The sequence below is a fragment of the Phyllopteryx taeniolatus genome, chromosome 1 (genome assembly GCF_024500385.1).
Source record: "Phyllopteryx taeniolatus isolate TA_2022b chromosome 1, UOR_Ptae_1.2, whole genome shotgun sequence".
Taxonomy (NCBI): Eukaryota; Metazoa; Chordata; class Actinopteri; order Syngnathiformes; family Syngnathidae; genus Phyllopteryx; species Phyllopteryx taeniolatus.
Window position 1 is genome coordinate 37,523,957 of NC_084502.1, and position 16,310 is coordinate 37,540,266.

The window sequence follows — 16,310 nt, forward strand, 5'->3', positions numbered from 1 at the left end:
TTCACACCAGGGGCAATTTAGAGACGTCAATTAACCTACCATGCATGTTTTGGGATGTGGGAGGAAACCGGAGTGGCCGGAGAAAACCCACACAGGCACGGGGAGAACATGCAAACTCCACACAGGCGGGGCCGGGGATTGAACCCCGGTCCTCAGAATATATATATATATATATTGATGCAACATCATTTTGAATTAATGTATGTCAATTACAATTACTGTTGCCGCGTTTTGAAAGAAAATGCATTCCCTCCATCTGTGACGCATCTCGTGCCACCATTCTTCTCTGAAGACACAATGCATTATGGTATTTCACGACTCGGTGAGTGACCATCGGTTTGTCACTTTTTGCTATGTTTTGTTGGTCATTTTGAGTGCACTATATAGGGCACTGAATTTGATCGCTAGACAAAGCCATTGCGACCTTTTTATTACCTTTTAGGTGTAACATCACCTCTACCATCAAAAAGACCACACAGACAACATGATTGGTCGAATGAAGATCAAGCGTTTAATATAAACAAGGAACACTACAGCAAGTACTGTAATAATTAAATTATTTCTTTAAGGCTTAAACATCTGCTAATTCAACAGCATGTATTGATGCAAATAAAGAGTTGGCATTTATTGAACAGAAACAGACATTCATTAATTGGTCACAAATACATAACGACTGAATATGAAAAACAATCATGGAATGAACAACACCTTGATGGTGGGCAAGAGGGGAAAAAATGTACCTGAATGAATAACACATATGCAGGGAACATATTTTTAGCACTAACAAAAATGAAGGAAAACTGTCAGAAAATGATGCGTATACTGTGCTAAACTTGATTTAGTTTAGATATAAAGGTATCACGAGCACCTCACTTAAATAAAGCTTTGCAGTTTACTGATATTAGAAAATCCAAATGATTCAATCAAAACATTTTGTTGAATAGCTGCCATAAAAGCCAGGTTTCCAGTCCACAATAAGTCCGACATTAGCAACATCACAAAATATTACTTGATCAACATTTTAGTAGAATTAAATCCACATTTATTGGATCATATTGTACCACAGGCCTAAGACTGTCTAACCAAATTAACATTTGCTATTAAAAGGATCTCCTACAATGACAATGGGTGACCAATTCCCATTCATCCCACATCTCCTGGATTATTTCATAAAGTGGGCACAAGAACAACGTGATCCAAACAAAAACACAGAAGCAGCATGACTGATGACAAAGCATTTTTGTAACACCATAAACATCAGGAGTACAGTACATTACAAAGGCATCGTCACATATTCTGAGCTGAGCTACACTGCTTTCACAGGACTGACTGATCAAGTACAATAGGACTGTACTTTGGCTAAATTAATTTTAAATACGCACCGGTATTCTTCAGTACCATTGACTAAATTATATAAAAAACCAACAGGGTATGTAGGAAGTTACGTGATGCAATACTCTAGGAAACTCTCAGTATATACGACGATCATACAGAAGACTGCTGTTACCACAGAGACATTTGGCAAAATCATTACCGAGGGACCAAAACTATGCCTGAAACTCAAAAGTTGAAAGCTCAGACATACCAGTATAATACTGTACATGATTTTGGGAACCACGAGTTGTATTTTGACGACCCCAACTGAAATATAAAATTTTAAACCAATGTGTTACTTTCATCATAAAATAAGACCAACTAAAACGAGTGCTAAAGCTACATTAGCATTGCGGTCTTCATTTCCCCTCGAGCAGTTGGAGGGTGTAAAAATCACAAACAAACCACATTTAAAACAAAAATGCCTTCTGACACTTTTAGCCAGGTGAAATGTAACAGCAAATAATATCAACATCAAACTCTTAGTCTGCTCCTCTCAGTTCATATACCTGTAAATGCAAGCGCATTAAGTATATAATTAATTATAATTAAGAGGACCTCTCCCTCTGATTACCTGATTGTGCATTGCAAATAACTGACCATCCATCCATTTTCTATAACGTTTATCCCCACTTTAAGCAAAATTTGTCTGAAGGAAGTTGGGAGTGACATAGGTTTAATATTTTTTTTTCAACTCTTTACAGTGTTCAACTATTTTGATGTATGAGACTTCTATCTTACTATCTATCTTGCAATTCATATTCAGTACTTCTTAAAACAATGACTTAAAAAAATAAGTAAAAATATTATCTGTACACTACCTTTGATTAAAAGGATGGTATTAAAGACATTCACTATCCCTTTAAATCACAGAATGTTCTCCAGAAAATACATTAAACAGGAGAAACAATCAAGAGTTACATGACTGGAGCAAGATGACAGTTGTGTGTGCTTCTATACTGTAACAGTCCAGTGTTAAATTGCAAAAGAGAATGGCAAAATAGTCCCACATTCACCACCAAGTCCAGTGTGATTTTCACCATGAGGATTCATTTTCACAGGCCTGTCTTTGTAGGCTAATCAGAAGGCTCACAGACTTTAAATGTTCAAGCACTGTATGTGCTATAAAATAAAAAGTCTATCTCTTATAGTGGCTGGGAGCATCCGCGAACATGTATTTCAGTCTGTAAGCTTCAGCCAGAAGAAGGCCTACTTCTTCGTTACCCCAGTGGATTGTGGGAAGGTTCTGCAGTAGTATAAGAAGGCCCTGAAGAGCAAAAGAAAATTCATTCCCAGTAGAGAGAAAGTCTATCTTAATGACAGTGACCCAGAGCATACATTTTTTATTAACTAAAGACATTTTGATATTCCCCATCTTGAAAAATGATTTTTAAACCTGTGAGGTGATCTGAGGAGAAGGCTGTGTACAGAATATTTAGAATCCAATTGATGACTGGCATGCTTTAGCATGGGCACATACATTTTTCTGTATTCTATTTTGAAACATTTGTGACATTATTTGCATTAATCAAATTGTTATCTGTTTTTTCCTCACAAAAACTGCCTTATTATTATATTATGTATTTAATCAGTTCATAGTAAAGTTGCCCCCCCGGTAACGTACTCAAAGTAACAAACTCAGGGCATGTTTACAAGAAAATGGTGTAATACAGTTGAAAAATTTATAAATAATGTAAACGTTTTTGAAGAGGTCAGCATACAATATTAGTAACTCATTTAATCCCAGCCATTTTTCAAAAGAGAACCCCCCTCAGTGCCAGCCATTTTAGAGGATTCTGACCAATCTTTCAAGGCACACAGAATATTGTGTTCTATGGCTATATAAACATGGCACCCACCAAAAAAATAAAAATAAAAAAAGATTAGAGTTCCATCTTTCAAATGACAAAAAAAAGTTTTGTTTCTACCTTTCCATTCTTCAGTAATTAGCGGTAGAACATAGGTAAATTTTACCAAAATTCTAAATTGTATGAATTCATTGAATGAATGATTTTCAGAAAAGATATGTATTTAGAGGGGATTAAAAAAAATGTACAGTTTAGAGAATCGCTTGAATTTTGTTTTTCCTCTCCAAAAGCTTGTTAACTTGTGAATGAGAAACCCTTTTTTTCATTGTTTATTTTTAAACGGTATCATGTAAATAGCCATTCAGAAAGGAATAACCAGATGAGTCAAATGATCAAATTGTCCAGACAAAGCGTTGGGAACTGGACTTCTGGTGTCTGTTTATAAATCTTTGTCCTTCAGAAAAACAATGTCAATCTTTTCAGTAACCATTGGTCTTTGGGTGTCTGAAGTATTTTAAAGTACTGTGACTAAAAAGACATACATACCTGAAAGTCAACCATGGAGAGAATTTCTTTGCGCCACTCAATGAGGAAAGCGGCACAGACATACAAGTGAAAGTGGGAGAACCCTTCTGCTTCAGCCTGTGGAAAAAATACTAACAATTATTTCCAACATTGAACTCCCCATTTCAAGACGACTAATAATGCAGTCATTTTCCCAAAACAAGATTTTTTTTGGTAGTTTTCACAGCTGTACTAGACTACATTAAATTCTGAATGACGACGCATTTGCCACCTGGTATGTATCCCAGAGACGGATTGTGCAACGCAGTGGCAGCTCCCTCATCAACAGATTGTTCATCCAACGGAAAGCAAACTGCAGATATTCCACCTCATACTTTTTGAAATGATTGTGAATGTCCTCTGAAGGCAGAAACACACAGTTACGTTAAAATGATTTTTTATCTTTCAACCTGAATTAGCTAGTAAATGTAGTACACAACTACCAAGACTAAAGAATGCCCAAAGCCAATATTGTGCAAAGTATAGATCGGCGCCAATGATAAAAGTATTTATTGTGGGCCTATTTTACAGTGAGAGAGATGCTGATGAAGAACCATCTTACCATCGATCCGACTGACAAGCTCTTCTAAAGCTTTGACTTTGTTCTGGATTCCTGGCTGAGCGAAGGTGTAATTGTCCTAAAACAACAGCAGATTTCACAAACCCAGCACATTTCAAGAAGTAGAAATGTGTGCAGACCTGTATTCCGTCCAACAGTTTGCTCATACACCAGAAGCTGTCTGCCTCAATGTTTCTCTGAATCTCCAGAGAAAGAGCAGCCACTTCAAAGTTCTCCATGTCCTCCACTAGAAGAGTAAATGACAGTGAATGACATAGGACACTGACCTGCCTCAATCTCTGTTGACATTAATTGACTCACTTAAAGTAATAATGAGGATTGTACTTGAATGTGGTACCATTTTAAAAGTAGTAAGACATTTATTTATAGAGCAGTTTCAATCAAATCAAAGTTCTGTACAAATAAGTAAAAACAAGTAAAAATTTTAGGTAGAGGATGTTAAAGGTCCCATATTTTACCAAACCATCGTTTCCTAGTATTTGGGATGTTGTATTGGCTCAATCGTTCCTCCAGTAAATGTGAAATATGAATTAAAATTGTTTTTCTGCCGAGAGGCTTGAAATCAGGTCATTCGAATTTCTCGAACTTATATACGTCACTAGCAAAGATCTCTGCCTACCTCTCCGCTCCAGAGCCAGCGCTGTCAACATAAACGTGTGCTCTCACAAGTGGGTCTTCTACACAAAGGCAACCAATCGGAGGAAAGGAGGCAATCTGAGCCAAATATGGACAAAGCGGATACAAAACTGTGTCAAACAGAAGTAGCTGTCAGAAAGCCTTTTCTGGACACTTGTATGACAAAACCAAGGTGTATTTTTTTTTTTAAATGAAATTGACACTTGTATACAAAGTCCATGTTAGAGTCACTCTATGGAGGTCTAAATAGCCAAAATATGGGACCTTTAAGCCCATAACACTAAAGATGTCCTGACTGGGAGTATATCAATGCATAGAGGGTAGTGATTTTCCCATTGGTAACTTACTGACAAACTCAGACAGGAAGACAACAAAAAAGGGCGTGACTAGATCATTGATCCCCTGGACGTAGCCACTGGCTGGGTGTCGAATTGCCCAGATGAAGAGGATACGCTCAAACACCTGAAGGCAAGAGAGATGACAATACTATCTGAAAGTGCCAAATAAAGTTTTGTTAGAAGTTAGACTTTGTTCATTCATCATAAATTCTTAAACAAGTGAATAGTACCTGGTCCATCAAATATTTTGGACAGAGTTATTAGAAGATCCCATAAATGTCTCAGGTACTGTATTACATTTTAACGTGGTTTAATAAGAGTTGGTGTAGACTCGAAATGACAGAGAGCGCTACAGTTTTTTGTCAGTGATACCAGAGGGCCACAAAGGCATGTCCTAACCAGATGTATGACAAAAATGCCATTTTAAATATGCATGTGTCTGTTTTTTTATTGGAACAATGTACATCAAAGTATGTTAACACTGGAATATTTCATGCTTTCATGTATAAAAGAGCCATTCTTCAGCAATAAAGGGTTTGAGGCAATCCAAAAATAACCACATACTGTGATTCCCCCCCCCCCCCCCCCCCCCCCAGTGGAAAGGGCTCTACATAAAAACTACCTTTCAAAGATGGCACATAACAGAACAGCAAACGCACTAAGTGCAAGAACTCATTTAGAATTTTTTTCCCGCAAAAATCAACTCACTCAAAATTGTAATATTATGCTACCTTTGTCCTGCATGTCATTCAAAATCTCCAAATTATTAGGCCTACTCACTTTGCAGTATAGGGCAGTTCAATCTGGTTTGTTGTAGGGGCCCTGGTACGTTTTTGGATGACACAAATTTTAGTAATCTTCATGCACTTTAAATAAATTGTCGATGGTTCTTATGAGGAACAAAATAGCTGTTGTTTGTGTACTTTTAAGTTGAGAGCTTGGCAGCTTCAGTGTATATATATGTCTCACATAATTTTAGTTCCTAGCATGGATTGCAGCATTCAATGTTGATTTTCTGGCATAATACGGATGTTAATAGTTATTATTCAAGTGTGTTTGTTACCCGTAGTTTGTTGAATGTGTGTCTTAACTGTTGGCTTACATTTACAGTAGCGTGAAAAAGTATTGCCATCTTCTCAAATTCTTAATTTCATTTGCATAGTTTCCCCAGTTTTATGTTTAAGATCATCAAACAAATGTAAATATCAGACAAAGATAACAAGTAAACATAAAATACAGTTTTTAAATGGTCATTTTATTTATTAAGGGGAAAAAAAATTCAAAGCTACCTGGCTATGAGTGAAAAACTAATGGCCCCCTAAACCTAATAACTGCTTGGGCCATCCTCAGCAGCAATAACCGAAATCAAGCGTTTTCTATAACTGGTAATGAGTCTTTTCACATCTCTGTGGTGATATTTTGGCCCACTCTTCCTTGCAGAATCGTTTTAATTCAGAAACCATGCATAAGCAGAGCCAGGGGGTGGCCAGTGGTGGCTGCGGCCACCCTTGACTGTAGTGGCGTGTAAAGGGGAGGAGGGACAGGGTGTGGGCCTCGGGCATCCACCTTGAAGGGGGCATCAGACTGATAGACGTCACTTTTTATTTCTCACCTGTTGTTGAATTTCTTTGGATCGTGGCATTTTGTTGCGGCTTTTTGAGATCTGGTGGCCAACTTCATTATGTCAAACATGTTCTACTTAAATGAGTTCTTGATTGAACAGGCCTGGAGGTAATCAGACTTGGGTGTGGGAAGTGAAAATGAACCCCAGAAAAAGGGGATTAGCTGCAGTTAATTCATGATTTAACAAGGGGGGACCATTATTTTTTCCACACAGGGCCAGGTGGTTTTAAATAGTTTTTTTCCTTAATAAATAAAATCCCCATTTAAAAGCAGCATTTTATGTTTACTTGGGTTATCTTTATCTGATATTTACATTTATTTGATGATCATAAAAAGTGAAGTAGGGAAATGATGCAAAAATCTAAACATTTGAGAAGGAGGGCAATACATTTTCATGGCACTGTATGTTGCATGTTTGAATGAAACCTTGACTGTCAGTTGGGTACGATATAGTACCTCCCGGTCATTTTCATTGTATGACAAGCTAAGATGAGCTAAGTGTTTCCTGGCATCTTACCAAATATATATGATGCTAGTGTGTGCTTCCTGATAATTATGTGACAAAGCCTCCTTACCAAGGTAAAACAGCCTCCTGTTTGTCTTGCATGCCTCATCAGCGCCACAAAACAATCATGACTGACAATGTGTCTAAGCAAACTAGGTGCACAGGTGCTAGGCTGTGCGGCTGTCCGTCGAAATCTCACTCTCCAATCCTCACAAGGCGGTGCTGGCCGCTGAGTTAGCTGCTTGCGCTTTAAGCTAAGCGATCAGCGCACTCGACTCCCAATCAGTGATACAGTGCAAATGTGAGTTAGAACCCCGGTGTGGTCGACGGTGCAGAATTGCCACTGTAGTAATGTAACCCAGGGCCAGAACACATTACATAAGTTTGCCTTTTAATTTGTTAAACATATAAACTGCTTCCTATTCTTGATGATATTCCTGATGGAAAAAAACAAACACCTGCAGGATGCACTCCTAAACCATGTCTGCCACCTAGTGGTGAATGGTGCTATTATAATTTAAAACCGATCAGGTAGGCTATTGTGGAGGAAACATGCTATAATCCCCCCCCCCCCCCCTCCAAAAAAATTCCATTTTTGAATTCCTTTTTGGGAGAAAATTAATCCAGGGGCTGCCATTACCCATCCCTGATGTAGACTGACAGGATGAACCACAAGTTTTTTTTTGTTCTTATTTAGCTTTTACCTCTTGCACTACAGGCTGCTGGAACAATGGAATCAGAGGGTTGGTCCTCGGAATGTCGATGTGAATCTACCAAGAGGAGACAAATGTGCAGGATTGTTTCCTACAGTAAGTATATCATGGCATGAATTTTGTTGTGGGTGACTAGCAGTTTAAAGCAGCACTGGTCAACCGTACCTGTCGGTATGTGTCTTTGTAGTGCTCATCCGTTCTGGAGTGGTAATATTGCACAATGAAGCCAAAGTACTCCTCTCGCTTCCTTTTGAGCACAAGCTCTCTGCGCTCCTTGTTGGCCGGCAGGTAACCCTATTGGGAGCCAAGAGAGTGGAGTGGATTGAGAAAGTCAAAATAAACTGAATTAATGTACTTGTAATGCCTCTTACAGAGAGAAGCCTCCATGTGATAGGACGGACTTCCCTTGGTATGCCTGACCAGCTGTGCTTCCGCAGCTCCTCTGAAATCAATCCGTATTTTCCCAATTAATACCATCACACGTAGTGTACTCCTACAGCCATGATGATTCATTACCACGCGTATGGAGCTGGTGTCCTACCAAGGTCAGTGTTGGCACTAGCCAGCAGTTGCTTGAATTTGTCCAGCCGGCTCTTTTCCCGCACGGTCATGGGAGGGGCTCCTGATGCATTCTGGTCTGAAATGCGAGCCACCAGAGGGATGATGGGTCGAACTGGGAGAGAATGCTGCTTCTGCAGTGTGGCGCGAACTGTGAAAGGTCAGACAATCAAATGTCTAAGAATATTGTTTCAATGTGAAATGACAGACATTTTAAGTGTACATCGCTAAAGCAGCAGAGTATACACAATGTCCATCCATCCATCCATTTTCTGAGCCGCTTCTCCTCACTAGGGTCGCGGGCGTGCTGGAGCCTATCCCAGCTGTCATCGGGCAGGAGGCGGGGTACACCCTGAACTGGTTGCCAGCCAATCGCAGGGCACATAGGAACAAACAACCATTTGCACTCACAGTCATGCCTACGGGCAATTTAGAGTCTCCAATTCAGGCATGTTTTTGGGATGTGGGAGGAAACCGGAGTGCCCGGAGAAAACCCACGCAGGCACGGGGAGAACATGCAAACTCCACACAGGCGGGGCCGGGGATTGAACCCGGGTCCTCAGAACTGTGAGGCTGACGCTCTAACCAGTCGGCCACCGTGCCGCCTATACACAATGTGTGTATTGTAAATATAGTATGTAATCTAGAACCATTTTAAGACCATGACAACAGCTAATAAAATAACTGTTACATCTAGGTAACGTGGCAAAACACATACATACTGGAGTCACTCTGTGACTGACTGCATTTATTTGATAAAGTTGAGTTCAAAAGAGGAAAAATACAGTGAAACCTCTCAAGTAGAAATCCCCTAAATTTTAATTTTATTCCATTTCATTTATTATACTCTCTTAAGAGGTGTTTCAAGATCACACACTGTCGTATATTTTTCTGTCCTGCACAGCACAGAGAACCAGATCACACACAGGCAGGGATGCAAGGAGAAATATTAGAGTGAAAGCGCAAAAAGTGAAGCAGAGAGGAAGACAGAGCTTCAACTGCTGCCAACTCTTGTATTAGTTGTGATGGTGAAATTGTGACTGTGAATATTAACTTTCCATTTTCATTATAGTTCTCCGTCACTGTTAAAACTCAAAGCCAAATTGACTTGCTGAACATAGCAGGCGACACACTGATGTGTTGACTGGAGGAGCTATTTCCTCCTTGTCTTTGAAAAGTAAAAGCTTTTGATGCCATTTTACACAACCCCAGGTTATACATAATTTAAACGACAGAGGTTATTTTTCATCAGACGGCGGCCCAGTATATTGATGGAAACTGATATGCCACTCGACCATTCCCTGGAATATGCTTAATGTAAAATTTGCTGGCCTAATAGCATAATTACCCAAGTCATTTTTGAACATTTTCAGGAAACATGGGAAAAACAACAAATTCAACAAGCAAAAAGGGTCCAGTTGCTGCAATTCAACCTTACCTGGATGACTGAGAATCTAAACTGACATAAAGAAAAAAAAAACATTAGCAAACACATTGGTATATTTTTAATTGACATCTGACATTCATTTTAAAATGACTTACTGTATTTTCACGACCATAAGGCGCACTTAAAAGTCTTGAATTTTCTTTCGCGCCGTATGTGTGCACCGAGTTCCAACATCTATAAATGTTGTTGTGTGATGAGCGCTCCGCTTGACCTTTTTTTTTTTTTTTTTTTAAGCATTTCCTGCCGACACGCTGTTTACACAGAGGAAAAGCGGACGTGGCTGAGGACAGGGGAAGGGTGCGTGAAGGAGGATGCTAAAGCCACGCACCCAGTAGGTATATAGCGCCGGGGTGAGCATTGTGCAAAACAACATCGGTTTGGCTAAAGACCCCCCAAAAATGGCACCTACAAAGAGACACGCTTACGAAGTTACGGAACATGGGAATCGAGCAGCCGCGAGAGAATTCAAGATCAACGAATTCATGGTTTGCAAGTGGAGGAAGCGTGGGGCGAGTTATGCCACAATTTGTGAATGGATTGTGGATGCTTGGGCTAACGTGTCTGCTTGCACTGTTGTTCGAGCTTTTGTAAAAGCCGGCATCATTTCTGAGAAGCTGGACGGCAACGAGACTGACTCGAACCTGGCGTATGTGATTGAGAACTTGCCCAGCTGTTCATTTCAGATACAGAAGATGAGGACTTTGATGGATTTGTGGATGAGGGTTGATCAAAAAATAACGTGAGCACATTGTTAAATACTTCAATAAAGTACAACTGAACTCAGTTTTACTCCCGTTGCCTTTTTAAAAACACCGTATGTTTTAAGCTAGCGTATGCTTTACCATGCCTGCGCCCAATAATATGGTGCTCCTTATGTATGTGTTAAATACAGAAATAGACCTCGTAACTGAGACTGCGCCTTTTAATACGGTGCACCCTATGGTCGTGAAAATACGGTAGGTAGTTATGCTATTAGGATGACGTTTATGGTCTGATGGCAAACGTGACACGCCAAGATTGCCATGAATGTCTGGTGAGATTTTTCAAGCGTCAAAACATTTGCCATGTCAGTTACAGTGCGGATGAGAAACCTAGGCCATAGTAAAACAGGGTACACAGAACTAATCCTAACAGCCCGCACTAAAACTTGAAGGTTGTCTGTCGTGGGATGGGAATCATGTATTTGCCGCATATAATCTTTCTAAAACTAGACAAAGCGTAAGATTTACCTACAAAGCTCACTGTCAAATTCCAGTTTATATCGCTTATTATTTAGAGTGAGTGAGGGTGCGAGTGAGAGAGCGAGACAGCAAGCATGTTCTGGCAAGGTGAGAATATTTCTCAGATAGACATTCAGCCTCACTTGCTGGAAACAATGGTTCAGCTCCTCTTTTATGCTGTTCACCATTCACTTATATAACAATTGGTCACTGATTGTGAGGAAAATACTCCTGGATACCTGGTGCAATAATATCATACATACATACTCTATTTCACATATACACTCAGCATTATGCATATTGACAGACACACTATACACTGTTTACATCTATATTCATGACTCCTTAACTGTACTCAGTGGTCAAACATGACTTCAATGTGAAAAATCATTCATATATACAATGCATATTCACAGTTTTTGTCGTGCCAAATACGTACTGGTACTGAGTGTTTTATAATTCATCAGTGTCAGTATCATACTTTCCTTTTGCACGACTTGTATGGCTACTGATGTATTCGCTTTAATATTTATTATTTGCCACGGACCAACAGGCAACACCTTAAATATCTGTCTCCTTTTCGTACATAAAATCTTTCCTTGGCTCCCCCCTCAAATGCGTAAAACACGCCTTGAAAGTTACATAAAAATACATGAGACATCAGCATACCCTGCAAGACCTGAGCTCAACAAGCATGAAAAGGATTAATATATTTTTTACTGTTATATGACAGTTGCCAATGTCGATTAAAAATGGCCTGGACTGTTAATAAAGCTTTTAAGATGGTGAGTGTTTGACGCTGGAATGAATTAATTACATTTTCCCATGGGGAAAAAATGTTTAGAAATAAATATGTGACATACCACTCCCTTCTGCACTGCCCATTGATACACAAGCAGTTAGACCACTCATTTGGATGGGGGCCAAAGATTTTATATTCAACTGATACATTTAGTTGCAGAATAAGAATGTTGAATAAGAAGTTCGATGTAATTCTAACATCCGAACTCTAATTATGGATTACTTGTTCGGTTAAAGTAATTATAATAATCTCCTACCTGAGGATGTACTAAGGTGGACCTCGCTGTTTGACTTGATCACCTTGCTGTTTACAACCTCGCGCTCAGTTTCCTCCTCTGTTGTTTGTGAAATCCCACTTTGTGTGACAGCAGCCGCATCGTGCGTCTCAACGGACAAAAAGAAGCAGATTAGCATCCAATTGGAGTTAACTGTAATTTCCTGATTTAATGGCTGATAAACACTGCAGGAATTATTATCTGATATTCGTTCCTCCGAGTAGAAGTGCTGTTCATGTAAGTGCAGTAATGCAAGGAAAAATGCATAATAAACATATCATAATAATTAGAGGACAATGTAGAGTTATTGTTTGGTCTGCATTTTCTGTCTTTATTGAGCCCAAAGGATACACAAGAGGGAAAAAATATATATATTTTAAGTCCCATGGTACAGAACTGACTTCAAGTACCAAAATCTGAATTCACTTTAAATACTGGAACACAAATTGAATTAACAGATTTTGAAGCGGTAATATCAATTTATTGCAGCCGTAGCAGGAGGGACCGCAAAATAATTTGCAATAAATCATCATTGTCGTATCACTATTAAAAAAATGGATACCTACATATGGGGACCGGCATGCCAATAACACAAATGTAAACGTATAAGTAAATCAATTACTCCTCCCTACCTTAGCTTTGGGTTAATTAAAAGCTCCTACATGACTGTGAAATATCACATAAATCTGTCATTTCTGCATCAGTCACTTAACTCATGAATCACTTGCCACGCAACATTTCGAGCCACAGACGATGGATAAAGACTTAAATATGTAGAGTGGTACTAAACCCAAACCAGCTAAAGTGAGAAAATAAGAACACCGGTATTTAGGTTGAAACTTTTAAAAATAAATAATTCGCATGACATTTATTGTTACACATGGTGTTACACACCTGTACTTCTCCCATCTCCAAGGAGTTCATCTAAATGTTATACCTCTCATAACATCCATCCATCCATTTTCTGAGCCGCTTCTCCTCACTAGGGTCGCGGGCGTGCTGGAGCCTATCCCAGCTGTCATCGGGCAGGAGGCGGGGTACACCCTGGACTGGTTGCCAGCCAATCGCAGGGCACATAGGAACAACCAACCATTCGCACTCACAGTCATGCCTACGGGCAATTTAGAGTCTCCAATTCATGCATGTTTTTGGGATGTGGGAAGAAACCGGAGTGCCCGGAGAAAACCCACGCAGGCACGGGGAGAACATGCAAACTCCACACAGGCGGGGCCGGGGATTGAACCCGGCCGGGTCCTCAGAACTGTGAGGCTGACGCTCTAACCAGTCGTCCACCGTGCCGCCACCTCTCTCTCATAACATACTTCCTTTAATTGTGCAACTAGTTTTGCAGTTTGTTTGTGTAAATAAAAGTTTAGCAACTAGACTCACAGAACTTTCCCCTACTCAACTCTCAGCCGATTACGTCCTGTGCAGTTTGATTGGCTACAAAATTAACTGTATAACACGCTGCAGCCAACTTTTACAGGAAGTACCCGTAAAAGTGGTCTTTTTGGTACGCCAACTTAGGAAGTTTCAATTGATCTAGTTTGCATTATTTATTTTGGCTGCACATACACACTTGTGCATCATTTATATGCACTCCTGATAATAAACGTAATAAAGTGCTCTGGCATGACGTCAAGCTGTTACCTGCTTCTGAGTGAATGCAGACTGCATTTCCGATGGCAGGGAAGAACACAGGGTAGGGCTACCAAGGAAATCGTCATCCTCCTCGTCGTCATCAATGTCCCAAGCATCATTTGTGCTCCGTGCAAACTCATGGAAGCTTGATGTCTTTTTAGATTTGAGATTGTTTAACTTCAGCTTTGTGTCTTTGGGATACCTGAAAACAAAAGACCAGATTAAGAAAAAGAATTGGTCTTTGCATTTTCAGGTTCTGTTAATACAATGACACACTAAGACAAACAACATAAAAATACCAGCTGTTATACATAAATGTCAGGAAAAAAAGGTGGGAAGGTGGGCTTCAGACCAAATCAAACTGAGGCATGGGCCCAGATGAAATGCATTCATGCGGACAACATGACAGCATGCAGTCCACTTGCAGCGAGCACTTACGAGCGTCGCAGACATGGGTCGAGAGGAGGATGCTGTGCTCCATAAACAGGCTGCACACTGGAGAAGACCACATGTGAACTGCAGACAGGTTCATACAACTTCACAGATACTTTTTGTCCGTGTTCTTCATTCCAAGAGTCACGAAAGAAAGCGTCTCAGTTATTATTCAAAGAATGTTGACAGACATCTCACTCCTTTACTTATTTTTTTAAAATTCATTGATGAATTTTTAAGCAGGTACTGGTGACAAATTGTTGACATCGTGTTCAGCCCTAAATCAGATCAAATCTAAAAGCAGGATAATCTTGTAATACAGCAAATAAGATACAACCCCAATTCCAATGAAGTTGGGATGTTGTGTTAAACAAATAAAAACAGAATACAATGATTTGAAAATCACGTTCAACCTATATTTAATTGAATACACTACAACACACAACGTCCCAACTTCATTGGAATTGGGGTTGTACAACGATTAACTATTTTCAAGCTTTTGAATTCTGCTCATTTGCAGAAAACAACTTTTTAAAGTCCTTCAAAGATAATATCAACATTAATCCCAAACACTTTTCACTCACTCAAAATAAGCGCTTCACTCAAGAGGCCTTCGTGGGTGCAAAATGTCCTGGTCCTCTTTCTTTTTAAGGATGTCAAACTCGTTGTTGTTGTTTCCTTAAATCAACTGAAAGTAAGCCCAGTGGCTGAGACCTGGGGAGACTCACGACGTGACGACGACAGCGCCTGTCAGACTTGTTTTATCAGGAGAACCCAAGAACAGGGAGCAGGAGTAGCTGCTGCAGTGTCCCTATTTAAACATACTGTATGTTTGGGTTTCCAGTCTTTACATCCACTGCAGTGTGTGTGTGTGTGTGTGAGAGAGAGAGCGAGAGAGAGATAGAGAGCGAGAGAGAGAGAGAGAGAGAGAGAGAGAGAGAGAGAGAGAGAGAGAGAGAGAGAGAGAGATTCTCTTAGTGCAGATTCTCTCTGCCTGCTTTGGCAGATGGTGACACGTGACCCATACCGATATGTCCCATATATATATAACCAGAACAGGTTGCATTTAGTGCATTTAGGACAAACAAATGAGCAGGCAAAGGAACAGAAGAGTCAGACTGCATTGCTCTCACAGTGATGTTGACAGTGGTAGATGGCGAATACTAGTTAGCCAAACTATCCAGCCAGTGCTAGTGATCCAATGTTAGCAGTCTGCCGGCCAGCAAGGCAAAAAGGCGTTAGGGACAGAAACCGTAGAGATGAAAGAGATTGGAGTATGTCTACCAAAGCCAGGTGCTACTGTTGTTAATTTAGACAAACCCGGCCAACGCCACGAAATAATGGGGAGAAAAGCCTTCAAGTGTATGAATTTCAGAGGTACTTCCATAATCAGTTAAAAGCATTAAAGCCACACACCAAACATTACACGTAAAGATAGCTATGGTGCAATGTTCCTAAGGTCGTGTATACGACTTACAAGAAAAAAAAACCGAGTAAGGAAAAGCCCTACCTTCCTGGAACCTTTGCGTTTCTCCTCCAAAAATTGATCCTGTTCTCGGTGGCCATACTGTGTTAAGACAGCCCTCCCTTAGGCCGACATTGACACCGGCTCCACGCACCAAGCTACCATGAGGAAACCACTTCCGTCAGCCATTGACGCCCACTCGGTTCCCCTCTGCCTTTGTGTGAGCTGAAACGGACGGTGGAAAAGCGGTTTAGTTACAAACGCGACGATGTGGAAGGTACAAGGCGATGGAAGCCGCCATCTTGGCGCACACTGAAACCAGGCTTGCGG

General features: G+C 40.2%; 1 protein-coding gene across 1 annotated transcript; it reads right to left on the reverse strand.

The window, feature by feature from the left end:
* Positions 1 to 492: 492 nt before the first annotated feature.
* On the reverse strand, positions 493 to 16,297 carry tbc1d22b (TBC1 domain family, member 22B). The gene is made up of 14 exons (XM_061793556.1): positions 16,026 to 16,297; positions 14,522 to 14,578; positions 14,093 to 14,285; positions 12,425 to 12,551; positions 8,683 to 8,850; positions 8,513 to 8,583; positions 8,307 to 8,435; positions 8,133 to 8,198; positions 5,310 to 5,424; positions 4,446 to 4,552; positions 4,309 to 4,384; positions 3,979 to 4,106; positions 3,729 to 3,824; positions 493 to 2,641 (listed from the first exon to the last, which is right to left on the reverse strand). Exons 1-14 carry the CDS (start codon positions 16,079 to 16,081, stop codon positions 2,513 to 2,515), a joined length of 1,518 nt encoding a protein of 505 aa, XP_061649540.1. The 5' UTR covers positions 16,082 to 16,297; the 3' UTR covers positions 493 to 2,512.
* Between the last annotated feature and the right edge of the window lie 13 nt (positions 16,298 to 16,310).

Bases quoted from the DNA above. Each gene is read 5' to 3' on its own strand.
- tbc1d22b (XM_061793556.1), bottom strand. From the start codon at position 16,081: ATGGCCACCGAGAACAGGATCAATTTTTGGAGGAGAAACGCAAAGGTT. The intron at 12,552-14,092 runs GTAACAGCTTGA...TTGTCCGTTGAG, and splicing joins CTGCATTCACTCAGAAGCAG to ACGCACGATGCGGCTGCTGT. The intron at 8,584-8,682 runs GTAGGACACCAG...GATTGATTTCAG, and splicing joins TAGTGCCAACACTGACCTTG to AGGAGCTGCGGAAGCACAGC.